The sequence below is a fragment of the Calidris pugnax genome, unplaced genomic scaffold (assembly GCF_001431845.1).
Source record: "Calidris pugnax isolate Ruff unplaced genomic scaffold, ASM143184v1 scaffold806, whole genome shotgun sequence".
In the NCBI taxonomy this organism is placed as follows: Eukaryota; Metazoa; Chordata; class Aves; order Charadriiformes; family Scolopacidae; genus Calidris; species Calidris pugnax.
In genome coordinates, this window is record NW_015092240.1 from 290428 (window position 1) to 314243 (window position 23816).

Sequence of the window (23816 nt, forward strand, 5' to 3'; positions counted from 1 at the left end):
CTCCCCTACACTACGGTGGGGGATACTGGCTGGGGTTAAACCACAAGGGGCAGGTACAGCCTGGAGTACTGAGAATAACTAGGAAGGCAAGAGAAATCCCAAACCTCAATGATAAGGTTTAATGGGAAGGTCTGAGATCTGTCTGAATCTAAAAGATACCATCCCAGATGGAAATCTAGCCTAAACAAAGGTAACAGAAAACAGTGTAAGGTGTGAGAAGTGCAATGAAGACAGATCCCAAAGGTTGGAAGAATACTCGGTGTGAGCTTCGAAAGCTCTCAATAATAGTCTAACTTTAGACTAAATAAAACAGAATTGTATCCACTGGAGGTTATTAAGTCATGGTTAAATAGTTGGAGATTTCATCAGGTAAAGACTAGGATGACAAAGATTAAAAAAGAGAGAACAAGAATGCTACATGTGTCTTAAAAGCAAGAAACTTGCAAAGGAAGGAATGGGTCTTTTGGACCTCAGGGAAAGAAGTAACCAAAGAACATAAGGGCAGAGCTGAGAAGCCAAATGATTTCACACTGGACTGCAACAGTTCAGACTAGACTTATCCCAGATACACTCTTTCAAGTTATAGAAATGTTGTCAAAAGATGAAATGTTGGAGCCAACTGTAACTGAGTAGGAGAGTAACCATCTCTAGATAGCTTTAAAAAAAACAAAGCAAATGAAGTCACTGAGCTCTCCTACCAAAAGTGTGCAGCCTTTTCCTAAAGTGGCCTGTTAGAAGACTGAAAAGCAACACAGGTGTTAGGAATAGCCCTGGAAATTACAACACAAAAAGGTCTATTTACTTTAGCTAACCAGCTAAAATTACCATCAGATGTAAGACATCCCTTCTGGCACAGTTGTACGGTTCCTGCTACAGAACACGTATGGGGATGAACCCTTCAAAATGTCTATGTTTGTGTGTGTGGACGCACAGGAATAATTTCAAGGCTGTAAGAAAGAGTTCTCTTGCAAACTCCAGCGGTCCTTACCCATTCCCGCTATGGCTGGCTGAACCACAGTCGTCTTCTTGGTGTTGCTGTAACGAGAAAGGTACCGATTTTCCTGTGTCTGGGCTGAGAAAATAGGTTTGTCATATAGAGTTGACTATTCATAGAAAACTTCTCATTTATAAACGTAGCAGACTCTGCTGTGATATTTTAAATCTTCTATTTCTAAGCTGATTTCTGTGAACTTGTCAAATTGGAACTGCTTTCAGCTCTGTTAGTAAAACCACTCAGTTTTCCAGTTCATTCCCCACTGCTTCTTAGTGTAACTCTCTTCCTCTTGGAGAGTCTGCATGGTGGTTCCAACTAAATGGCACTACCCTAAATATTTTTCACCCACTCTTGAAACATGGTTCTTGTTTTGGTTGGTTTTTTTTTCAGCAGTTATGAAAACATTAAACAAAAAGTAACAATTTGCTTGATTCTATTTTTAAAAAAGAGAGGAGATAACGGTAGCCAAGAAAATCTACCAGATGGTTCTTTTAATAAATACATTAAAGTCTCTTTTATTTTTCTCCAGTTTTAGCGACTAACATAACAGAAACTTTCAGACCATCAAACCAGTTTTCACAATCTGCCATAAATTCGCATTTCACAGAAATAATCCTGACAAGCACTAATATATGAACGTTGTTGGTGCAATAATAAAACAGTATAAGGCATATTTACACCATCCTTACATACAGAACACTGTACACACAAAAAAATCACAGATCCAGAATGAAGTAAATTCAATCCCTTTGACGTTTTACACGTTTATAGGCTTGGTATCAAACAAATAATTCTCCAAGCAACAGACAACCTCTTGTTCTTGTGTGATTTATTTGTAACATTGTGCTCATGCAAAATAGGTATTTGCTTTATTGCATTAACATTGAAAGAACATTGGGAATTAGTTCTGAAACCAGTTCAATCGAATTTTAAACCCTGTTTCTCTTCATCCGTAGCAAGTCTGAGTCATTTTTATTGGTGACGTAAAACGAGGCATTAACTGATGATTGAGATTTTTATTTGGAAAGTTCCAAAACGATAATGAAGCTCAACGGACTACAGTTCAAAAACCATCTTTCTTGACCATGCACACTTTTCTTTGCTATTATGAGGTGGTTTAGATGAGACGCCTTTTGTATTTTTTTAAGTTTCTATCTTTTTATATATATATTTAAAGAAACCATGTACTATCCAACATCCACTGTTCACAGAAAGAAAAAAGCAGCAGGAATAGCTCTGGTGGCAGAGTTGGCCAGAAGGAGGACATCAGTAAGTCAGTAGCAACTTAATGTAACATCAAATGCCCCAGAGATAGGTCATGAAAGAGTTGATTACTATAACCCATATTTCTGTAAGAGTTCAGACTGCCAGGGACGTTTGCGCTCTGGAAAGTAATCTGGAATGTGGATTTTTTTAAAATCTTGGATGCATTTTCTCATCTCTTCCTCGACACTCAGCTTCTCACACACCTTCTTTTTGGAAAGATTTGTTTCTCTGGACTTGCTAATGAGAGTTTGAAAGAGTTCACTGTTCCTGCGTTTGTCTGGCGGTGGCATCCACTGCACCGGGGCCTTCTTAGATGGGCGATCCAAAGTCAGAGTATTTGGCTGGTGGGCCGTGGAGGGCTGAGTGCTGGCATTTTCTTGAGGGGTGCTCGCTTCCGAGTGGCTGTCACAGCTCGAGGTGGACAACTCGTTACAGGAAGTCCCACTTTCACTGCCCTTGTCCAAGACTTTGTCGTGCTTCCTGTCTTCGTGGTCTTGCTTGGGGGAAACGGTTCGCTGGGGGGGTCCTAATACAAGGCAGGGAGAAAAGAGTATTAAACAAGCACTGCTTGACACAGAGAACAGATCAGCTAACATTTAGAAAAACACAACCCAGAGCCTCGGCTGGCACAAATTGGTGGTGTTTCCTTTCAGCCAAAAGAACTATATATACCAGGGAGGTGTACAGTTTAAAGGCCTGGTCCTACGTGCCTGTTCAGTTGTCAAAATTCTCACTCCTGAAAATGTTTACGGCAAGAATAACTTTGCTGCCTGAGAATCCAGGCAATGAAACGTGCACAACGCTCCCAGATTATCTACACTGGAAATCCCTGCAGGCAAGTTTAAATGATCTAGTTTGCCATTACACCCCAAGAAGATTTTTATGAGAAATCAGATTTTGTAGTATTAGGAAAATGCTACCATTCCATTTTCAAACTCTTTGCTTAAATAAAAACATTCTGAGGTCTCCTATTTATTTTTTTTTTTTTGGAAGCTCTAACTCCCCTTCCCCTACTGATATTAGGCTCTGCAGATGTCAACTCTGCAGAAGCCCTGGACAGGAAAAGGAGTATTAATCCTAGGCTAACAGAGATATCTCTCACTACTGACAGAGTCTTTAGGGTTTTGGGTTTTTTTTTTATTTTTATCCCACAGTGATTTCACCACACTTCTTACTGTCAGTTATTATTCCAGACTTGCCTCAGTGCAAGCTCAGAATTCAGCTGTACACCTCTTACTGCTCGAGATGGCAGGGAAAAGAAGGTTATGAAGTTATCAGTTGAGAGGCTCTCTGCAGCAGCAGGGAGAGCGGTCTGATGGCCTATCAGCAGGCACTGCTCGGCACTTCACACGCCTGAAAATCAGATCTAGGCTGGTAGTCTCTCCAGATATCACTTTTGCTTTGAAGTCTTAAGCAGAATATGAATGTGAAAATTAGGTGGTAGCCGCTAAATCCGTACAGGCGTTTTCATTTCTGAAGCCTTATTTCAAAACTCCAGCTGTGAAATTAAATGATGCTATGCTGACATCATATAAACGTCACGATCTTAATTTAGGACACTATCTAAAACTCACAGAAATATCTACAGAGTTCAATAGGCATTGGATCCAATCAAGGGGAAAATTTTCCAAGATGTTTAAACACCTAAATGAAAATGAAGTATGGGACTTCAGTGGCAGCTGTGTATCTGCTGCAAATCCCAAAGGACTCAAACAGTTTAGGCACCTAAATATCTTACAAAAACTAGATTATCCAATCCAGTCTAAATTATTTTACAAAAAACTAGTTTACCCAAACATCGTTAGCAGCAACCACTTTTGTTGGTACAAAACTCAGGGTCTGACAGCTCAACCTTGAGTTACTGCCAGAGAGTTGCAAGGAGATTTTTGAGTCACTTAGTATTCTGTTTTTCAGAACTACAAATTAGAAATGTAATTACAATTATAAAGAATACAGGAGCAATATGAACACTCTAGTGTCTTCTTGACAGCGCAGTTCTATGATTCAAAGGAATCTGAGAAGACTGCAATATTTTATATGACACAGGGGAAAACAAAACACAAAAGCAAATAAAGAATAATCTAAAAACAACAGCACTCAACAACCTGCTCTTCTTTTGTTTTAGCCAGCATCCCAGGATGAAGTGTCCCATTTCTGTAGTTCACCTACAGAAACCCATGAATAATCAAGATCCTAAGAGGAGAGACAACGATCTGTCATGGCTTGCACTTACATTATTCAGAGAGAAAAGCACAAATTATTTTCTACTTCATTATATTCAAGCCAAATATTTAGTGCATGTACGCAGCAATTTCCCTCCTCTTTCTCTTCCAGAAATATGTTCACCTTCTTCAATAGATTTACATGCCTTCCTTTTGTTGTTGTATCTGACATTTCATTTCTTACCTCAAACCATTATATGAATATGCTAAATCTACAGTCAGTTGGCATTATGGATTTACTGTGGCTTTGTAGCATGTGATTATAAAACTGAGTAGTTAATCAGATAGTGATTTCAGTATCGTTAGTCTGATTTTCAATAACATCATTAACATGAACATCTAATCTAGTTTATAATCTTATTATTCTTCACATCTAACAACATATTATATGACTAAGAAACTAAAGTTTTCTGTTAGCAACACTCTGTACTCTTCAATTCTGTCTTTCCTGCCCATTTTTTTGTTTTTTTTTTTTGCTGTAACTTCATACATCGAGATCATTTCTAGTTGGCCTATTTATACTTCTTTATTGGTAATCCTTGATTCTCAAGGGCTCAAACCTGCAATGTACTAAGGATCTATTTCAAAAATGCACTGAAATACACATTCAAGAATATAAAAAATTCCATTTCCTGCTACAAGATTATTCAGGAGCCTGACAATAGGCAGGTATTTAAATGCTTTTTTGGATCAGAGCCCCAAGGTTCAGTACCTTACAGCACTGAGCTTTGCACGCTTCACTGAATCGCTTAAATTCACAATGACTTTAAATCCAAACACAGGTTTCTCCCACACCTCTCCTTTTAAAAATTAACGAATCCTCCCTCACAAAGAATTCTTTATATGCTCCTGCACTTCTTTCTTAATAATGTGTTATTAACAGAAGCAACAGTATTGCTAGAGAGGAGATTTTTCTCACAATATTTTCAGCCTGCTGTAACCCAAAAGAATTTACAAATACATAAGAAAGGATCCTCAAATGCTTTTTTTTTTTTTTAATTTTCAACATAAGGGATTATCAGATAAATTAAGATATATCTCTAATTTGGAAAGCATCCCCTTATTGCCCTCTATTCTGGCACGCTCATTTGTGGCCATAGATGGTGTGATGGGAGACTCTCTCCACTGCACCTTCTCAGAGCTTTCAGAATAACTCCAAATAGCTAAGTCTACCTGAAACTACTTATTTTTCAGGAGTGCAGAATAGTTCTTAAAAACTCAGAGAAAGTATATTGGGTGTACCATGCATGTAACTTTAAAAAACTTCATGACTTAAAATCTGTCTCTCCTGCTCCTACACCTTCTAGGATCTCCCACCTGCAACTTCTCCTCCAGGCAGTTCCAGTAGGCACTGAACTTCCCACTTTTTTTTTTTTCCCTTATGGCTCTTAAATGACTTACTTTCTCTTAGGAAGTTAGAAAGTAATCTCTCCCTTTACCTGGGCTCACTTACTACCTCTACCACAGCAGCTACTAGACTACTAATCTAATAGGTTTGAGAGAGTATCTCAGACACAGTTCTCTGATCAGGAACGCGTTTTACACTTTCTTTTACTGTACTTATTCCTCATAATGTTGCTCTCTGGACACCTTTTAGCCAACATTTCCTGCAATAACTGACAGATAGAAGAATCACTTTCAAGCAATTACTACTAAATATTCATGGAAAATGAACAAGAAACTTTTAAACCTAATTCTCTGCAGTGAAAATCTGCTCCTACCAATTACAACAATGAAAACAAACAAGTTCTCTCTGTTGAACAACAACTGGGCAACAAAGCTCAAGTCAGGAACAGAATACAACAAATCCACAGCAAACCATCCCCTGGCCAATAACTATGGGTGGAAAATTGTAATCAAATACTTCAGGAAGTCAAATAAAACTTATATAGGTCTAAATTGTTTGTGAATATTCATAAAGTACAATCTAAATAACTACTTGATGATTTCTTTAGCTCCATCTCCTGCAACAGAGAAAAATACCACACTGGAAACATTAAAAGCATAAAATAATGATATCCTGTTTATCTGTATTTCATTTTATTAAATAGTAATTATTATTTTATTAAATAATAATACATCAGGCTTAAGATAAAGGAAATCATATTCAAATCCAATTAACCTCACTGCTCCATTCTCCTCTCTCTCTGTAGGTCAAATACCCAGTTTATTGTATGTGCAGAAGCAGATGCACAAATTAACTTCTTCCTCATTCAGCCACTTTATTCCTACAGTGTCTCAAAGATCATTCATTTGTTTATAAATCAGTTTATTTTTACTGCAGAATGTAAAAGAAGTTGTGAACATATGCACAGATTGGTGAGGTTAGCTATTTTAATAACAACCGTACTGACATGAAGATCAGAGAATCTTAGCTGTGGCCTACCACAGTTATAGCTGGATGTAAGACACGTCGGTAAGAGTCGATGCTGATCTAAAAAGTCATTTAGAAAAAAACACAACCAACATGTTAACGGTGTTCAGTATGGAGTACCTCAATCAGGAAGAATGGCATCTGTTAGAGAAATGTTATCTTTTACTGTTAGTCCAGAAAATATATATTAAAAAAGTGAAATGATTTCACTTTTATCAACCGCCTTGCCAACATTATATAATTAAGCCTGTTTATTATTTAAGTAAAAAACTAAAACGTAAAAAACCCCAACCAAACAAAACCAGTCTCTTGAGTTTTTCTATGATGACGTCATATTAGTGAAATCTAAGTTCTTGGGGGTATTTTAACTTGACAAGTTTCTGTTTCTTCAAATGTATTTTTTTAAAAATCCCAATCCAGCTCTAGTAGGTGTAGTCTATTGAATTAATCAAATAATCCAACTAAGGGTTCCTCTGAACTGATACAGTTATAAACAGAACTAACTCTTGCATAGGCCAAAAACTTATAGCAAACATTTATATTTACTGAGAAAGCATCTTAAAAATAATGCCACAAAACCATTAATAATATTATGACGTTAAAAAAATCCGTGTTTTTAAGTGATTTAATAAAAATAGTTTATTTTTATCTGTAAAAGAAGTGATATCTAATCCAACAATACTACTTGCAGTTTGATTGATAATTTTTGCATGATTGAGAATATGTGTATTGAGAGTATGTGATTTGCACATGATTTTGCATGAAATGCAATTTTTTTCATATTGTTTTGCATAGTCAAAAAATCCTTATTTTTATAGGCTACACAGGACCTTCGGTCTGGTAACACAGCTATATTATATCCCTGAATGAACTTTTCTTCTACCTACTGTCTCAAAATTGATAATCCTATTGTGTTTTATGATTTAATCTTAAGAATCTAAGTAAAATTAACTATAATTAATATACAATTGAAGAAAAAATGCTCATCAAATCTCACGTTATGATGGACTTGACTTATCCATCTTACACATCTAGGGTTTTTTATTACCTTTCACCAACATTCAAAGTATTACACCACACTGAATACTTAGAGAGAAGTCAGCTGTGAAATCTGATGACAGGTTATGGCTACTGTGGGAACATTTTCATTACCGGACTTTTGAGTACTTAATATCACACTTCAATGGTAAATGATTATCTTTTATGTCTAATTTCACTTTGATTTTATTTTTAAAAAAGATTATTTTTAAGAGCTATAAAAGGATAGCTCTAACCCCCTGACATTTTCTGAGGCATATTAATGATACTTCCAGTTTTAGAAGAAAATCCTGTTTTTAGAGCCCAGCTGAAGACAAGAATTCTCTCCCTGAGACCAGCAAGGGATTCAGCTTGTCTCTTGCCACTGGAGCTCTAAGTTAAAACTAGCTTTATAGCAGGCAAATTTACAAGGGACTTCGCACTACAAAATGAAGCTAAATCCACTGGTTGGATTTAGCCATGAGAGTTTATGTAGTTTTTTAAACTCCATACAGTTTCCAAGGAAACTTTTCTAACTATTTTAGGTATTGAAATTTACATCTGACTTAGTCCTGTTGGGAGCCAGAAGACAGGGAGGCCATGCCCCACGTAATTTCTATTTTAAGGCTAATATGCAGGCTTACACAGGAATTAAGTGGCACACAGTCCTTAACTGCCCCTCTGCCTATGTATCAATTTTATCCATTAAGAACATCCCAAGCAAACAATACTAAGTATATAATGTGAGAAATATCTAAGTGCTCTTGACAAGCTCTGTTCTTGACAGCTTGCATTTATGGGAAAAAATGAAGAGTTCAGTGTAGGGATTTCAGTGGAACAAAACTTTGTGTGGGAGTCATCACGCTGTGTGGTTTCAAATTACTTCTAGTAAAAAAACATAGATATTCAATTTCCAATTTTGGTCTCATCTGGTGCAAAATTTCCAGCCATTTTTTGGATTAAAGGCTTGATCCAAAGAATGCTTAGTATATAATAGTGAAGAATTTTTCAGAAAGGAGGATTGAAACTCAGCATTTCCTATTTTTCTTCCTCCTTTCAGATGAGTGACAAATTGCTATGGATAGCCAAATGCTCACGCTTTCATGTTCTTTGACCCAATTGAGGCTTGGCTTTAGTCAATGCAAAGTAGAATAGCTTCAATAAAATGAAGAGAATGTTCCCTTCACCTTCGATTACTTCAGGGTAACATATTCATTTGGAAGAAGTGACTTAACTTCCCTCAGGCACAAGAGAGAATTAGTATCTGGGAGGCTTTGATTTATTAATGTGCTAAGCCCTGAACTCTTGGGTAAAAGGCCAGCACTATTGACATATCAACTTCAGTACTTTGAGCAGAACCTGAATTTTATGTGATTTAAGAAAGCCAAGCAAGGCAGCTTCCAGATGAGACTGCCACAGAGAGGTCTAGCGAATCTCAACAGGGATTCCCTGATGAAGAACAGCACTTAGGCTACTCCCATTTTACCAAAACAGTTTTGTAAATATGCCCTATGCTCTCATGAAGCTTCAAATTTGTATCTACAAGGCATGTAAATTGCTTTGGCTTCACTAACAAGCTGATTCTGAGCTCCGAGTCTGGGTCCAAAACTGCACTCATTTAAAAAAAAGTTTTATACTTAAATGTTTACCCCATTCAAGTCAAAGACAACACACTCTGTGACCTTAAGTTCCATAAAATTAATTCAAAAATATTGCCTGTTCATTCTAGTATGAATGTAAAAAAAAAAAAAAAAAAACTTTAGAAGGAAATGAATTTAATGGTGAAAGCAGAAAGGGTGAAAAAATAGTCTCCTCTTACAGGAAAAAAAAAAAAGATAGAATGATTTCTATAACTTTTCAGTACTTTACTCAGAAAGTATCTTTTTACTGGCATCCCTGGGTAATTCATCTTTAGGTGAAACCAAGAAAATTACTGCAGATAATATTTTAGTCCCCAGATATTTGAGCAAGAACATGTGAAAATACTATGTTCTAAAGAAAACCTCACAACAGACTAAACTGTTGTCTTTGACAGAATATATAACCTATTATAATAGTGTGTTCAATGAGTCATTTTAGAGAAACTAAAGAAATGACAAGAAATTACAAAAAAAAATCATGGTGATTATGGGAGATGAAAGCAAAATATTGATTATTCTGAAACATTTTACTACATTCAGAATTTAATCACAAATGCAAATTTCCCCATAATATTTCCTGTCCTCTACTGCCAAGCCCATAAGGCATCTCATGGGCTTTGATTCCAACACAAAATTTCAAAGTGGGAACTGTGCAGTGAAGTCTTCCTGGTAATATCTAGGAGCATTAGGATTTTTAGGAGTGTTTATTTGCTGTTTCATGGGCATTTCAATAGAAAGAATATGTCTGTGATTGCACTCTTGATGAAGCCTTTTATTTAAATCTCCTTACCTGCCATGGAAAGATAAAAAGACACTGTGTAGAGATTGTGGCTGTATTGGGCATAGCTCCCACAGGGGAAATTACCCTTTAATAGTGTTAAACTTGATGGTGTGTGAATGGTTATGTGGTACTTGAAGTGAATGAACCAATTCATCTTTCAGATTAGGACCACATGCCTGTAAGTGATAAGTGCTTTGTCTCGAAAGAAAAAAAACAAAGAACACAACATACAAATATTTTTCTGTCACATTTACTACCACCTGTTGTTAAACTACCTTCTAGAAAGGGTAGCATAGAATGAGTTAAATAAATCAATGAGGAAAATTTCTTTGTTTTTTTCCAGTCAGGCCGTATTTTAAAGATTAACATTTTTCACAATATGAAAGGACTAATTAATATATAGAGAGGCAACTATTTTTGTTATTGGGAATGACAGAAGATATACAATTAAAAGTCCTGTGCCCAACCTGAATTCATTAGATACTTCACTCTAATCTTGTTTTGAACAAATAAAAAAAACCATACTCCTTCCATTTGTTACTTTTCCAATTGGGTTTCATGGTAAGCAAAACTTAAATAAGGAGAAACTCTTAAACAGGAGAGACTCCATGAAATCCTGACATACATAATTTGTTGCATTTCAGTAAAACCAATTAAGAGTCCACAGCTTTAAATATATTAATCTGAAAATTTTGTAGTCATTCTGAGAAGTGTCGTTTCTTGGCTGATATGCTAAAGATAACAGGAAAGATCAGCAATTTTTTATATCCAACTACAAACAGTCAAATATTGAAGAGGGTATTTTCATTTTGTGTATTTAGAGATGGCTACCACATTGATGCTATAATGGAGATATGTGAAGAAAATTAAATGTTTGGAATAGCTAAGATACAAGCTGAATCAACATCAAAAGATTGAAAGTCAGAAAATCACCAATATCCATCCACTATGTATAATGCATGACAGATTTTATCTGTTTCTAGTCTCCATCTCTAGGTCAATACTTTACAGACAAAGATGTCAGGGCTCCTAATTATCCTTGAAGAGTCCACTGTTTAGCAAACAGATTGCAAGACCTTCTGCAAAATCCCAGAAGCAAATTTTAACAAGTCTCCACAAGGCTCACAGCAAAAGGAATATTGTGAGGTTATCTGACAAGTTCCTAGCAGACAACACAAACTCCCAGAGTCAACCAGATGCTTCACATTTTGTATGTAAGTTATTTGGAGAGAGGACTCACTGAAGCAGTATAGAATTTTCCTTCTGAAGGAAGCTCTGGATAAGTCATCACATTTTCCAGTGATGGTCACATGCTGTATTAATCTCCACTAACAGCAGAGTAATATCAAAAAAATACAAATATTATACTAGTTGCAGTAAGACTGAGCTTCATCTTGAGACTGAAAGCGTTTGGTTATTTCAGGATGAAAGCAATTTGACACAAATTCATTTTACATGTAGAATGCTTGGTTTGTTGTTTCTCCACCTGTAGGAATATTTTTCCCTTGCCCTAAATCTGAAAATGTAGGTACTTAAAATACTTTTGATGCTTGAAGGAAATCTCAGAAATGAATACATTGGTATACATGACAAAAGAGAACAACTTCCATAAAAAGCATGCCTCTTCCATAACTTCACTTGCTACAGTAAGCAGCTCAAACTGTTTGTATATCTCAGCAACATCTGGCACATGAGCTTGTCTATCATTTCCAAACTGTCAAGTAAGTTCATACTCAGTTCTGTGTGCTAATATTATTTGCCTTTTTTTGACTATGTATTTTGCAGTGGCTGTCAGTTAAGAGCTAAAATCTTTTGTTCTGCCCATGAAAAACGCTTATTAGTTGCTTATTAGATGTAATATTTTCCCTTAAATAAATAGTTAAATAATATTAAACTCCACCAAATTATCTTCAAATTAATAATTTGGTGCCTGAAAGTTAATTAGAATTATTGAGAGTAATATTCTCAATTTACCACAAAATGAAGTCAGGAGAACAGTGTCAAAAGCAGGACATTTTATCATATTGCTCCTTTAAGACTTCAGTGCTTTTTCCCCAAACTGTTGCTGACAGAAAGTTTACTTTGTTAATGCTGATCACTGGAAGAGTGACCCAGACTTCCAGCTCCCACCCTGGCCCTTGCAGCTAAAAGAAAAAGAACATTCTTATTCTTTCAACTCCAGGACACTGGTCACTGCTAGAGAATCTCAGGGCCAAGGATTCAAATGGCTTTAAGTTGTTCTTTCTTAACCATTTCCTTGAAACACAGGCTTAAAGTTACAAGAAGAAAAAAAAACAAAGCTGAAGACATACTTGCAATCACTTTTTAAGGGCAGAAGTAACAAAAAAGACAGACAATCACTCCATCTTCGCGTTGCAGAAACACATTCCAGATGCATCTCCCTCTCAGGATTCATAGAACAAACTATATATAAATGACTGCTTAACCTGTGGGTTCAGAGACTCATTTCTATTTCCTACTCGGTGTCCTCATACTGCATTCAGAGAAAACAGCTGTTGGGCTGGGGAAGGATGTTGACTTTTATATCCTTGTTTATCCCTGATATAGCCCCCCAGTCTTTGGGGGTCCCTCTGAGGTTGCCAGATGTTATCATGCCCCTTCCTCCCTCCCTTCCCCTTTCTTCTAAGGCTGTATTTATTTGTAAGTCATTCAAGAATTTCAGTCTGTTGTCAACCACGTTGCTGGCAGCTGCCTTCTGCTTTGTAAATATTAATATTGGTTGGGCATCTGCTCAACTGTGAAATAGTCTTTTAGCCACCGGGTCTGTGTTTGGCAAAGCCCTAATCAGAGTTTTAGGCAACGCGAAGCTGAATCTCTTTCCACCCAGATAAGCAATGCTCGTCTTTGAACCACTCACATTTTGTTTTTCCCAAATTAGTTTTAACTTCTCAGCTGTCAGATGTGGCTCCCTGTGTGGCCACATAAATGCTTGTGCCAGAACAAAAGGCACCAGAGGGATGGGAAAGAGTATCCAAGGGAAGAGATTGCACTTTTCAGTGATGGCTTATGGCAATTTCAAACACATGTGAAGCAACTACTTGCCTTCTTGTGACACACACATACATTAAATATACTCACTTAATAATGACTTAATATCATTTACTTTCAATAAAAGTTTACATGGAATGTTAAAAAATGTGATGTCAAATAAGATCTATTAGTCAGAAATGTATTTCAGTGGGACTGGCCTGGTTTCACCTGGGACAGTTAATTTTCTTTCTAGTGGAAGTAAAAAAAAAAGCAATAAAAAAGGGACACAAACAACTATCAGCTTTGTGGCTTGCTTCCTCATTCAATTTCAGATACTAAAATTTTCCCTCCATAATCCTTATTTCTGTTTTTCTAGTATCATCTCACATTACTTTGCTTTGTCAATTACTTTGTCAATCGCTTTAGATAAAATGTGTTATCTTCATTCCTTTTTTCCAGCTCTTTTAATTTTACAGGTTTCTTACCTACCAGCATGCAAAATAAATTAATGCTAATGTGAATTTACAGAATGTGTATAGAACATGCTAGCAGAATGTTGTCAAAATACCATGCACTGGCTTTGGTATTAGAAAGTCTCCCATTAAAGAAATATTTCAGACACCAGCAATCTTGGCAGCCTCACATGATACTTAAGCCAGCCCTTTAGGCAATAAGCAAGTGTGAAATAATGGGAAATGCACACTTGAATCAAGTCTGCATTTTACTTTTGATTACTGAGAACTAGCAGCACATGATATGAACTGGGCAAGAGCCCACGGTGAATTATCCTAAGGGTTCAAGCATAAGAGGGCAGCAATTCAGAATACACTCAGAGTATATTTGTATAGTTTTATGCCTTTCCTTGTTGGTTCCTGGGATAAAAGAAACTTCTAAATCTGCAAGAATTCTGTGAAAAGACAATAAATGTTTGCTGAAAGCTTTCCCTAAGTAACAGTGATGGCCATCAATGAGTTCTTCCTCACTTCTGTGTACATAGCATGAAGTACATTTCAGACTGACATTTCAACCATAGTGGTGCCATTCATCTATTTTATCATTAAGGTCTGGTACATGAAAAATAAAGTAAAACAATATGAAATTAATGGGGCATTGCATCCTAAACTATGTAAACACATGCTGTTAATAACACACTATCGTTAGATCCAAATTCCTGGATCAGCCTTATGGAACTTTCAAAGCATTCACTCCAAGTAAATAGCTACAGAAAATATGAAAACATATGCAGAAAACCAATCTTATTTATTTGGTAAAGATTTAAGTAAAATAAAAATTACTGAATATGTAAGGGATAGTGAATTCACTCTGCACACACCATTTTGTCTTCGGCAAAAAGCAAAACAGTTTGCAAATCATTTGCATCTAAAAATATTATATATCCATACTTACACAAACAAAATATTATGACTATATGACATAAACCCACAAACAGATAAAAAACCTGAAGGTTGAATTCATTAAATGAGTTCTTGGGAAAGAGTGAAACCACAGAGATTACAACTACAGTTTGTAAAGAGAATGTAAAGATCTTAACAGAAATCCTGAGTATTTGCAGAACAAACTACATTTTTGGCAAGACAGAACCAACAGCATTTAAGAGACAGGACTACGCTTAGAAAATCAAATCATACAGGGATTCATAACAGCAATATTTGAAATATTGCAAAATTTCTTCAGATGCTTCCTAGATAATACTTGAAGACAAAAGTGATGTTAAGAATCTTGAACTAACCTAAATGTTTCCTCTTCACATAATCCCATAAAAGTAATTAAAAGGTAAATCTAGAAAGGATTTACTGCTATTACTGAGGTGGTTGTTGTTACTAGTATTCATTCTATTTCTCTTGCAGACTATATGTTCTAGTAATAGGCTGCATTGTGCATAACGCAGCTGAGCAGCATCATCATTAATTAATAGGTGACCTTTGCCCTGAACAGGTTAAAATCTAAGAACAAGACATGAAACAACAGATGGAAAGAGACAGACAGATGGGAAAGTATCAAAAAATGCAGTATTGGTCAGCATGATAGGCTGGTTGTCTCAGAACTCCAGCTGTCTGATCTTTTGTCAAAATTTATAAGAGCAGCAGAAAAACAGAGAGTTTTAAGGAGGATTTTGAAGGATAATAACACAATAGCTTTGCAGTTGTTAGTGGTCCCCTCTCCCTCAAATAAGAAGCAGCATCAGAGGAGACATCAGTGTCAGCAATGGAGAAAGTCACCATAGCCTGGTTGGGGCTAAGAGGTAATATTGCAACAGCAAATGATCGGGGCTTAGTGAGAATAGGCAACCAAAGGCCTTGAGCGTGAAGATCAGCAGCCCATGTTTGATATAAAACTGAGAGATTTAATGTAGGACTGAGAAACAAGGGTCAAAGCAATAAACTACAATATTTTAATTTTTTTTAATCAACAAAAAACAGGTACTCTGGAAGGAGATAAAGTTGTGTTTTCCACAGCTAGATACCTAAAGTCTGCATGGAAGAGATGGAAATGAAGATTCTTTCTTAGAAATATTACTTAATTCTTCATATTTCCAAGCAAGAAGACTTTAAAATCCACATTGTTTTCAATGTACACAAAAGTGCCCAAGAGCAATTTCCACCCAAACACAAGGCCCTGCTTCTTCTGTGTATCCCAGTTTCATTCGCATATAGCTGAAAACACCATTTCCCAGAAGACTTTTCCATGTCCTTGGTCAAGCAGCTACATATGTCTATGGAGCAAGCCAGGTCCTGGTGGACTTTTCCATGCTTTCCTCAACACTTCCTATAACACTTTCTTGCCTCACCCTAGCTCTTCCCAACTAACTCCTCCTATCCTCTTGCAGCAGAAATCAAGGGACAAATGACATCAGACCTGTTTATCCTCTTGCAGCAATAATCAAGGGACAAATGACATCAGACCTGTTTTGAGTAACTTTAGGCTTGTAGATTAGTCCTGCAGATACTATACACCTTTCTAATCTAAATTTACTTACACATGCAACGCATAATTTGTAAGCAGAGAGACCTTGCCTGCAGTATTTATTTATTCCTTAAATCCCTCATCAGAAATATTTTCTGTAAGGTGACTGCTAGTTGTGCTCAACAGTTGCATTTACATATGATGTTTCCATCCCTGACCAAGCAACAAAGACTCAGGATCCCAGCCCAGGAGAAACCGGCATAAGAAAGGGTAAGAAGAATTCATCCTCCTCTTATTCTGAATGTTTCAGTTATCTATCAGGAAGTACAATCCATATACATAACTGAGATATTTAATCACTTACTACAGTTTGCAATGAATAAATTATGCCCAGCTCAGACTGAAATGTGTTTGTCCATTGTTTCTTGAAATATTAACTACATTTGCAAAGTTTTTAAATAATAAAAATGTTAAATATTAAAACACGGACTGATATCTATTATCCTGCAAATTGAATATCAGATGAGTATAGAAGAGGGTGACCGTGTTTCTTATATTATTCTTACAATTTTTTTAAATAAAATATATCAAATCTTGGGATACTCACAAAACATGTCTTAGTAGCACTGAAACATAGGTACTATAAATTGCTATCTAACTTAGCCCTAATAGAGACAGCGAAAACAACAAAAAAAAGCCCCACAAGAAAAAATATGAGAATTTTAGAGGAGAAATACACTTTTTTTTAATACATTTCACCACAATCCTACATTCCAGTAAATTATCTGAAGAATGTTTCAATTAGGAGCTGAATGGCTTTGTAGCTTTGAATAGTAACAAAAAGAATGAGACCAGGAAAGAAAAATGCATTGAAATTCATCTTGGGAGCGTGAAGACAGTACTATCAAAAATTTTTACATCAAATTTCATTTGCCAAACCTGCACAATTTTCATTTCATTATAATAACTTACCTTATAGTAAAAACATTACACACAAAGTAATAACCTCACTCTGATTATCTCTAATAGTTCTACCTCAGTTTGACCAAAGGCACAGTCAATAATTGTTTTACTAGTGTTTCATTAAAGCTAAAGTAATTTACTTTGTCTTATTTTCTTTTCTCACGTTTGACCAGCTCAACAGAGGATTGACCAGATGGAATAATTACTTTGGAATATTATCACAAAAAAATGTCATTGACATAGAAAAGCAGCATTTGATGCATTTTAATAAGTGATCACTTATTCACAGTTCTGTATTAATTGGCATTTTCATTCCATTCATGTAAAAGCTATCATATCTTAGTTGTACAAAAAACTAAACTGCAGAAAATTAAGAAAAAGATAAATGGCAATTGATATGAAAACCCATCTTTCTTTTAACAGCCATAAGGCTTGGGAATATTTACACTTTCAGACTGCAAGAATCATTTGTTGTCTTATAGATGTCGACATGAGTCGACAATAACAGTTGCAGTTCCACATCTGGAAGTTTCCAACAGCAATCCAAACGGAAACCTGCATCTGATGACAGCTGAGATGGTCCTTCTTCACCGTCACCATCCAGGGCTGACAAAAAAGACCAGTCTATACGCGTAAGGACTTTCAGGGGCCAATGACGTGACTTTAGTGAGAGATTTTCACTAAACAGAAACAGAGAGATCTGTACCGTTAGTAATCAGGGAAAGGGCTATCTGTGCCCTTTCTTCTCTCACTTTTTGTATTTCTCAAAAAGGGACTCAGGATCAAAACACTCCTCTTTTGTAACATTCATTGGTCTCTTGTTTCTCCTACTATTACTATTTTGATTCCCTTAAAAACTAGCTTAATTTAAGCTAGCTTTACCAATGATAGGGTATCTTTCCTATTCAGCTGTATGTTGAGCTTCCAAACAAAACAAGGCAGTTATCCTGAACAAATTGGTTTTTTGTCTGAAAATGTAATTTTCTTCTGCTCTTCAATGTCAATATAAAAGTCATGGTACTTCTACCTCAGTGCCTGAGTTTCCCCATCTGTAAAATGTGAGTCGTCCCTTCTGTAAAATGCCTCAAGATCTACTGCCGAAAATATAATATGACAACTAAAAACTAGTAATACACTAGAATAGATCCCACAGAATTCTTGCAAAAGGAATTCCAAATTTATTTTGTAAAGTACAAGGCAAGAGAAACTAAAATCAAGATCAAAAACTAGGTAACAAGTTTCTCTGATGAGACCATAGAAGCGGTTCCCCCTTTATGTCCTTACTAGTATTTCTGGTCTGGTGCTGCATTGCTGTGGTTTGACAAATTTAGGAAAGCAAAGGAAATCAAAGTCCTTAGTTGAAAAGATGAACGAAGATCCAGTGATCACAATGGTGGTTCTTCTGGCTCCTTCTGGTTGACTTTGATTTTCACTCTGCAGTCAAAAGTTTATGAAATTATCCCTTCTTGGTTTTTGTATTAGTCCTAAAGAGTGTAAACAAATGTGGAAGAGAGGAAGAAAAATATGCTGATACAGAGTCCTACATTCTTCACACAGGATATTGTAACTTACTTGTCTAGCTTTTGTGTTATCCTTAGTATGCACGAATGGCAGAGCTTTAGAGCTGCCTGTATTCCAGGCAAGGTCACAGAGGAGAGACGAACACTGGCAGGGAATTTTATTGACAGAACAAAAACTTAGAGATTTCCTTTGAAAGAGACTGTCTGCATTTAAAAAGAAAAATTAAAAAAAAAAAAAAGAAAAAATGTGTAGAGAGAGCTCCCTTTCCTGATATATTCTTCCCTTTCCCCACAATCACAGCTTAGGGGCTTCATGAACTGGGAATGGTGACTGCAATATGGTGGTATTTCATTATTCTAGCTGGGTGCACTCTTCGTAATTATACTACCATGAAGCAAGAGGCACAATCTTTGCTATATGTTCTATTTCTTCAGAAAAAGGCTTTGAACTGGGTTCTTTAAACCAGTTGTGAAACATTTTCTGATACAAATGCCACCAACTGTTCCTTGTATTAAAAAAAAAAAACCAAAACAAAAGATCATTCTTCACAGTAAACTTAATTGCTTCTTTGGCTTTACTTTTCAACTTTCTGCCATTGATACTTTTTGTTTATAATATATCATCTTCAGCTGATGTTCATAATAAGAAATCAGAAAACAGGCGTATTTTTAACATTTTAATCACAGTAGAGATATTGCATTTTTAAAAATATATAAGGGTCTAGACCAGAATTGCTGCTTCTCTTGCTCAGGATGTTTTTTTGGTTTTGTTTCTTGTTTTAAGACATAGGCTTTGCTGTTTCAGCAAGTTGGATGCTTGTGTATTTTTATATATGTAAAGAAAGTGGTGACAACTATATAAGTAAAAAAAATAATTCAAAGTTACTAAATTAACTTCCAATGCTTTTGAAAATTACCTGTTTTTCTTCTTAAACTTACTTTTCCTAGGAAAAAATATTTAAATCCAGATGCTTAAAATCCTTTAGCTTTGGATGAAACCCATATTCTCCATGGAAAAAATATTTCAGCAGATTTTTCTGAACACAGTCAGTGCTATAAATACATCCTCCCTATCCTACATCATCCTATGTCTGTGACACAACCAAACCCATAGTTCCCCAGATCACTTTTATGATATTTGTCTGAAGCTATTTAATGTCTTTATACAAAAGAATAAAAGGGAGAAAGGGACAAAAAATAGGAATAATTTTAACATGTATGGTAATTTGAATAAGAGTATCTATGGATTATGCAGTATCTATGGATAATGCATACAGTACTAAAAATATAGATATAGAAATACATTTCTACTAATGGCAAGACATTATATAATATATCCGTATAACATAAAAAATGCCGCTTTCTTCCTCAGCAGGTGGAGGCAGGCAATTATTTTACAATCACCATCTCCTTTGCTTCCTACTGCTTTTGTCGCTCCGGATAATGAGAATTTCAACTCTGGCACATTCATACGGATACATTTCTGATAGCCTGGCTCAGATTCGGAGCGGAGTCGCACGGCTGCGATTCCAGCTTCACCTCAGCCGCGCTGATGAAGGTGCTCTGGTCCCTCACCACGCTCACAACACAACAGGAGCTTGGCTCAGTGAGGACATCTCCTTTGCTCCCATGTATTAACTTGAATATGTGCAAGGGAGCCACGCTCCTATTTTCAGCAATGCTACACTGGGACCTGCAAGTTCTCAGCTCCTCTTCTTTTTAGCACCTTCTAAAACCTCTTGGTTTCCAAAAAAACTTGGAAATGTTTTCACGGTCATATATTCTGTATTGGAAACATTGTGCTGCTCTTGCAGTTCCTGTATTTAGATATGTTTTATAAAACATAGCTGCTAGGAAAGGATTCATCATTTTTAGATGATGAATTATATTCTGCCTTGTGGAACAACCTCAGTAGGCGGCCCAGGCACACGTACACGGAAAGCTAAAAGCCTGGAAAGTGGGAAACTCTGCTAGAGATTGCAAGTGTTTTCAGAGTGAAGCGACAGCTGAGTCAGGTCTCCTAGCATGACATTTTGGACTTAGCTAAGTTCCAGCATATATACCTCTAAATCTACTTTTTTGATGTGGTTTTCAGTCTTCCCCTAGCTGGAACACAGTTTAGGGACATTTGCTACTCTACTGTCATGTAAGCAATGAAAAATTTCAAGGTTTCCCCCCGCAATTTTACTTTTTTAAAGACTTTTCTAAGGAGACTGAGCATTTTAGTTTAACAAAAATACAAGCAAAAGCTTATGGCTGGGAACTCAATGAGTGAAATAGGTTTGGAAACAGTAGTATATGCAGTAGCTGACCAGAGACAAAGCTAACAAAAGTGACGTGGGATGAAACCCATCACAAAATCCTGCTCCTAACTGGGATGTAAGTATCCCCAAGAATGTGCCGTGCTCCTTTCCAGTCCTGCCCACCACTGCAGGTTCCTAACGTCACTTGGTGCAGGTCCAACCCTGCGTTGAAGCATCCATCTAGGGAAGACGGGCCCCTGTCTCCCACAAACAGGTCCACTTCAGCGCTGGGTGAGATGGCCAGGTGTCCTGCTCAGCATCTTCAACCCACGGTTGGATGCCCTCACACTTGCCCAGCCTGGGTGTGGGGACACCCAAGGTGAGAGCCCTCTCAGGGGAGAGATGGGAGCTAATGCTCCCTGAGGAAGAACATTGGTGCTGACTTTCAAACCTGCTTCCCACAAGGTAGACAGCCATTTCAGTTATGTCTATTGTTTTTACTTGAGCTTTTTTTTAAAAGAAAAAACATAAATGAAACTCTTGCTTGCATCAAGGGACACCCTGAGAATGGGCTCAATTTATAAAGAAGCAAATATTGCCTGACGTGCACAATTTCAGACGTAAGAAACAGCGATAGTCACTGAATGGCAGTCCGAAGCATTAAACTAACCCCCTCTGTGAGCAGCATGTCTTTTCAGGATTAACAATTTATGAAGTTAATGCACATCTAAGTATGCAGCTGTCCTTTTCTATTTTTAATAACCAAAAAGAAAATGTCACCAAGTAAAGGGGAAAAAAGCTGCTTCTCAGTTGGGACTGTATATAAAACAGTGGCAGCATTATTCTCTGTGCTGTAAAATGGTACTAACCAGTTTTGTCATGGAGCTTAAAAATCCAAGACAGGCCTAAAAATTTAAACTCTCTTAATTTTCCCTTACTATTATTGAAGTGTTTTTTGATTGAACTTATTTTTACTGTGATTGTAAAATGAATATGACCTCTTGTGTGTGGCTTGGTGTAAGCAAGAATTAAACAAAGCTACTTGAGATATTCCAGGTTTTCACTGAATTTTCCTACTGCTTAACACAAGAACTAATATAAATAATCCTTTACTTTCCTTGGGCATTTAAGTATAAAGAATCCTTAAGTGCTTTACAAAATTATATATGTCAAGGAAGAACTTTCAGTGTTCAAACGCAGTAGTCCTCTGAGTGGGTTTTGTGTAAATATGTATTTTTTTTCTGCTTGCCATGGGTTTCTTGGACTTTGCTGATGGGTGGGCTATAAATACTTTGATGGGAATAGAATCTGCAGCTGCAGAATTCTGAGCAATAACTATTTTGCTAAGACATCAGTACAACTTCTCGCTCATATTGTGAAACTTGTGCAGCAATGATCTGCAAAAAGCCAGATTGAGAAAAGGACTGATACAGGAATACAAAGGTAGCTACAGACTTGAGTAAATGGGAGGCAAAGATACACTGAAAACTGAACTGTTCAGTTAGAGAAAAGTGATAAGTGTTTTTTGTTAGGAATCATTCTCGAGATGAGTCTTGTTTAAGATCTGTAATAATGACCTCTGCACAGAAGCATGCTGCTACGACGTGGTTTTGACACAAGGCTGTAAGATATTACAGCTAAGAGGGAAGATCAAGGTATTATAGCAGAGACATGAAATGGTGCTAAAGCCCTAGATGACAGAAACAGGACCTTTGAGTGCCTAAAAGAAGCCTACAGAAAAGATTGGGAGGGACTCTTTATCAGGGAGTGGAGCGATAGGACAAGGGGTAATGGTTTTAAACTAAAAGAGGGGAGATTTAGATTAGATATCAGAAGAAATTCTTTACTGTGAGGGTGGTGAGACACTGGAACAGGTTGCCCAGAGAAGTTGTGGATGCCCCATCCCTTGAAGTAGGATCAGATCAGTCTGGATGGGGCTTTGAGCAACCTGGTCTGGTGGGAGGTGTCCCTGCCCATGGCAAGGGGGGCTGGAACTTGGTAATCTTTAAGGTCCCTTCCAAGCCAAACCATTCTATGATTCTATGAAATGTAATGGTACAAATTGCATCTTGGACACTATTAACAAGAATTTCTTCTTTAAAGAGCTGAGTGGAAATAGAAGGAGAGGAAGGAATTGTTTGTGCTAATTGATCACAGTTCCTCTGAACAAAGTAATACAGTCATTAAAGAAAAAGTTGTATGCGATTCCAGAACATGACAAGTGAGACATACCCAGAAGGAAATACTGTACTGCTCTACAAGATAAAGGTAAGACCTGACCCAGAATATTGTGTTTAATTATGGCTTCCCACGCTTATGAAAGACAATTTCAAACTAAAGAAAGCGCTTCTAGCTTTTTTCTTCCTTTTTTTTTTTTTTTAATTTGAAAGCCCAGAAGAAGAAAAAGCAATGCAAAGAGAAATGACAGTGTTCGTACAAAAATAAGTTGATTTTAACCAAGGATGAATTCAGAACCTTTTTAACAAGGAAAACAACAAGGTTTTGCATTTATAAACAGGATTATGTGTGGTTGCTTGTGATAGTACAAATTCAGTAAACTGGGAATTGTCTTCCAGCCACATCTATAATGAGACTCCCAAATCAGCTACAGCTTTGGGGTGGATCTGCCTTGATGATTTCCTTATAGGTACTTCTCAAAGGCTTTTGATAAATGAGAGGAAAAAAAAAAAAAAGAACAAACAAAATCAGGTTTTCCTTGAATCGCTTGTGCTGTGGGATACCAATTTTTTTTTCTATGAATTACACACCTAGCAGCTTTTCACACCTTTTTCACCCCCAGGACACTCAGTCAGGGAAGCAGCCAGCAGCAATCTTTCCTCCCTTCTCCCAGCCTCTTATAAGAGCTCAGCATAGCAGCTT

At 36.7% G+C, this 23816-nt stretch overlaps 1 protein-coding gene across 1 annotated transcript in view; it reads right to left on the reverse strand.

Annotated features, from left to right (window-relative positions):
* Window positions 1-1458: 1458 nt before the first annotated feature.
* The window catches only part of KCTD8 (potassium channel tetramerization domain containing 8), a 95133-nt gene continuing 72775 nt past the window's right edge, over window positions 1459-23816 (reverse strand). Inside the window, exon 2 of the mRNA XM_014962302.1 lies at window positions 1459-2786. Within this exon, the coding sequence (XP_014817788.1) occupies window positions 2329-2786 (458 nt within the window). The 3' untranslated portion in view covers window positions 1459-2328. The remainder of the gene's footprint in view (window positions 2787-23816) is intronic.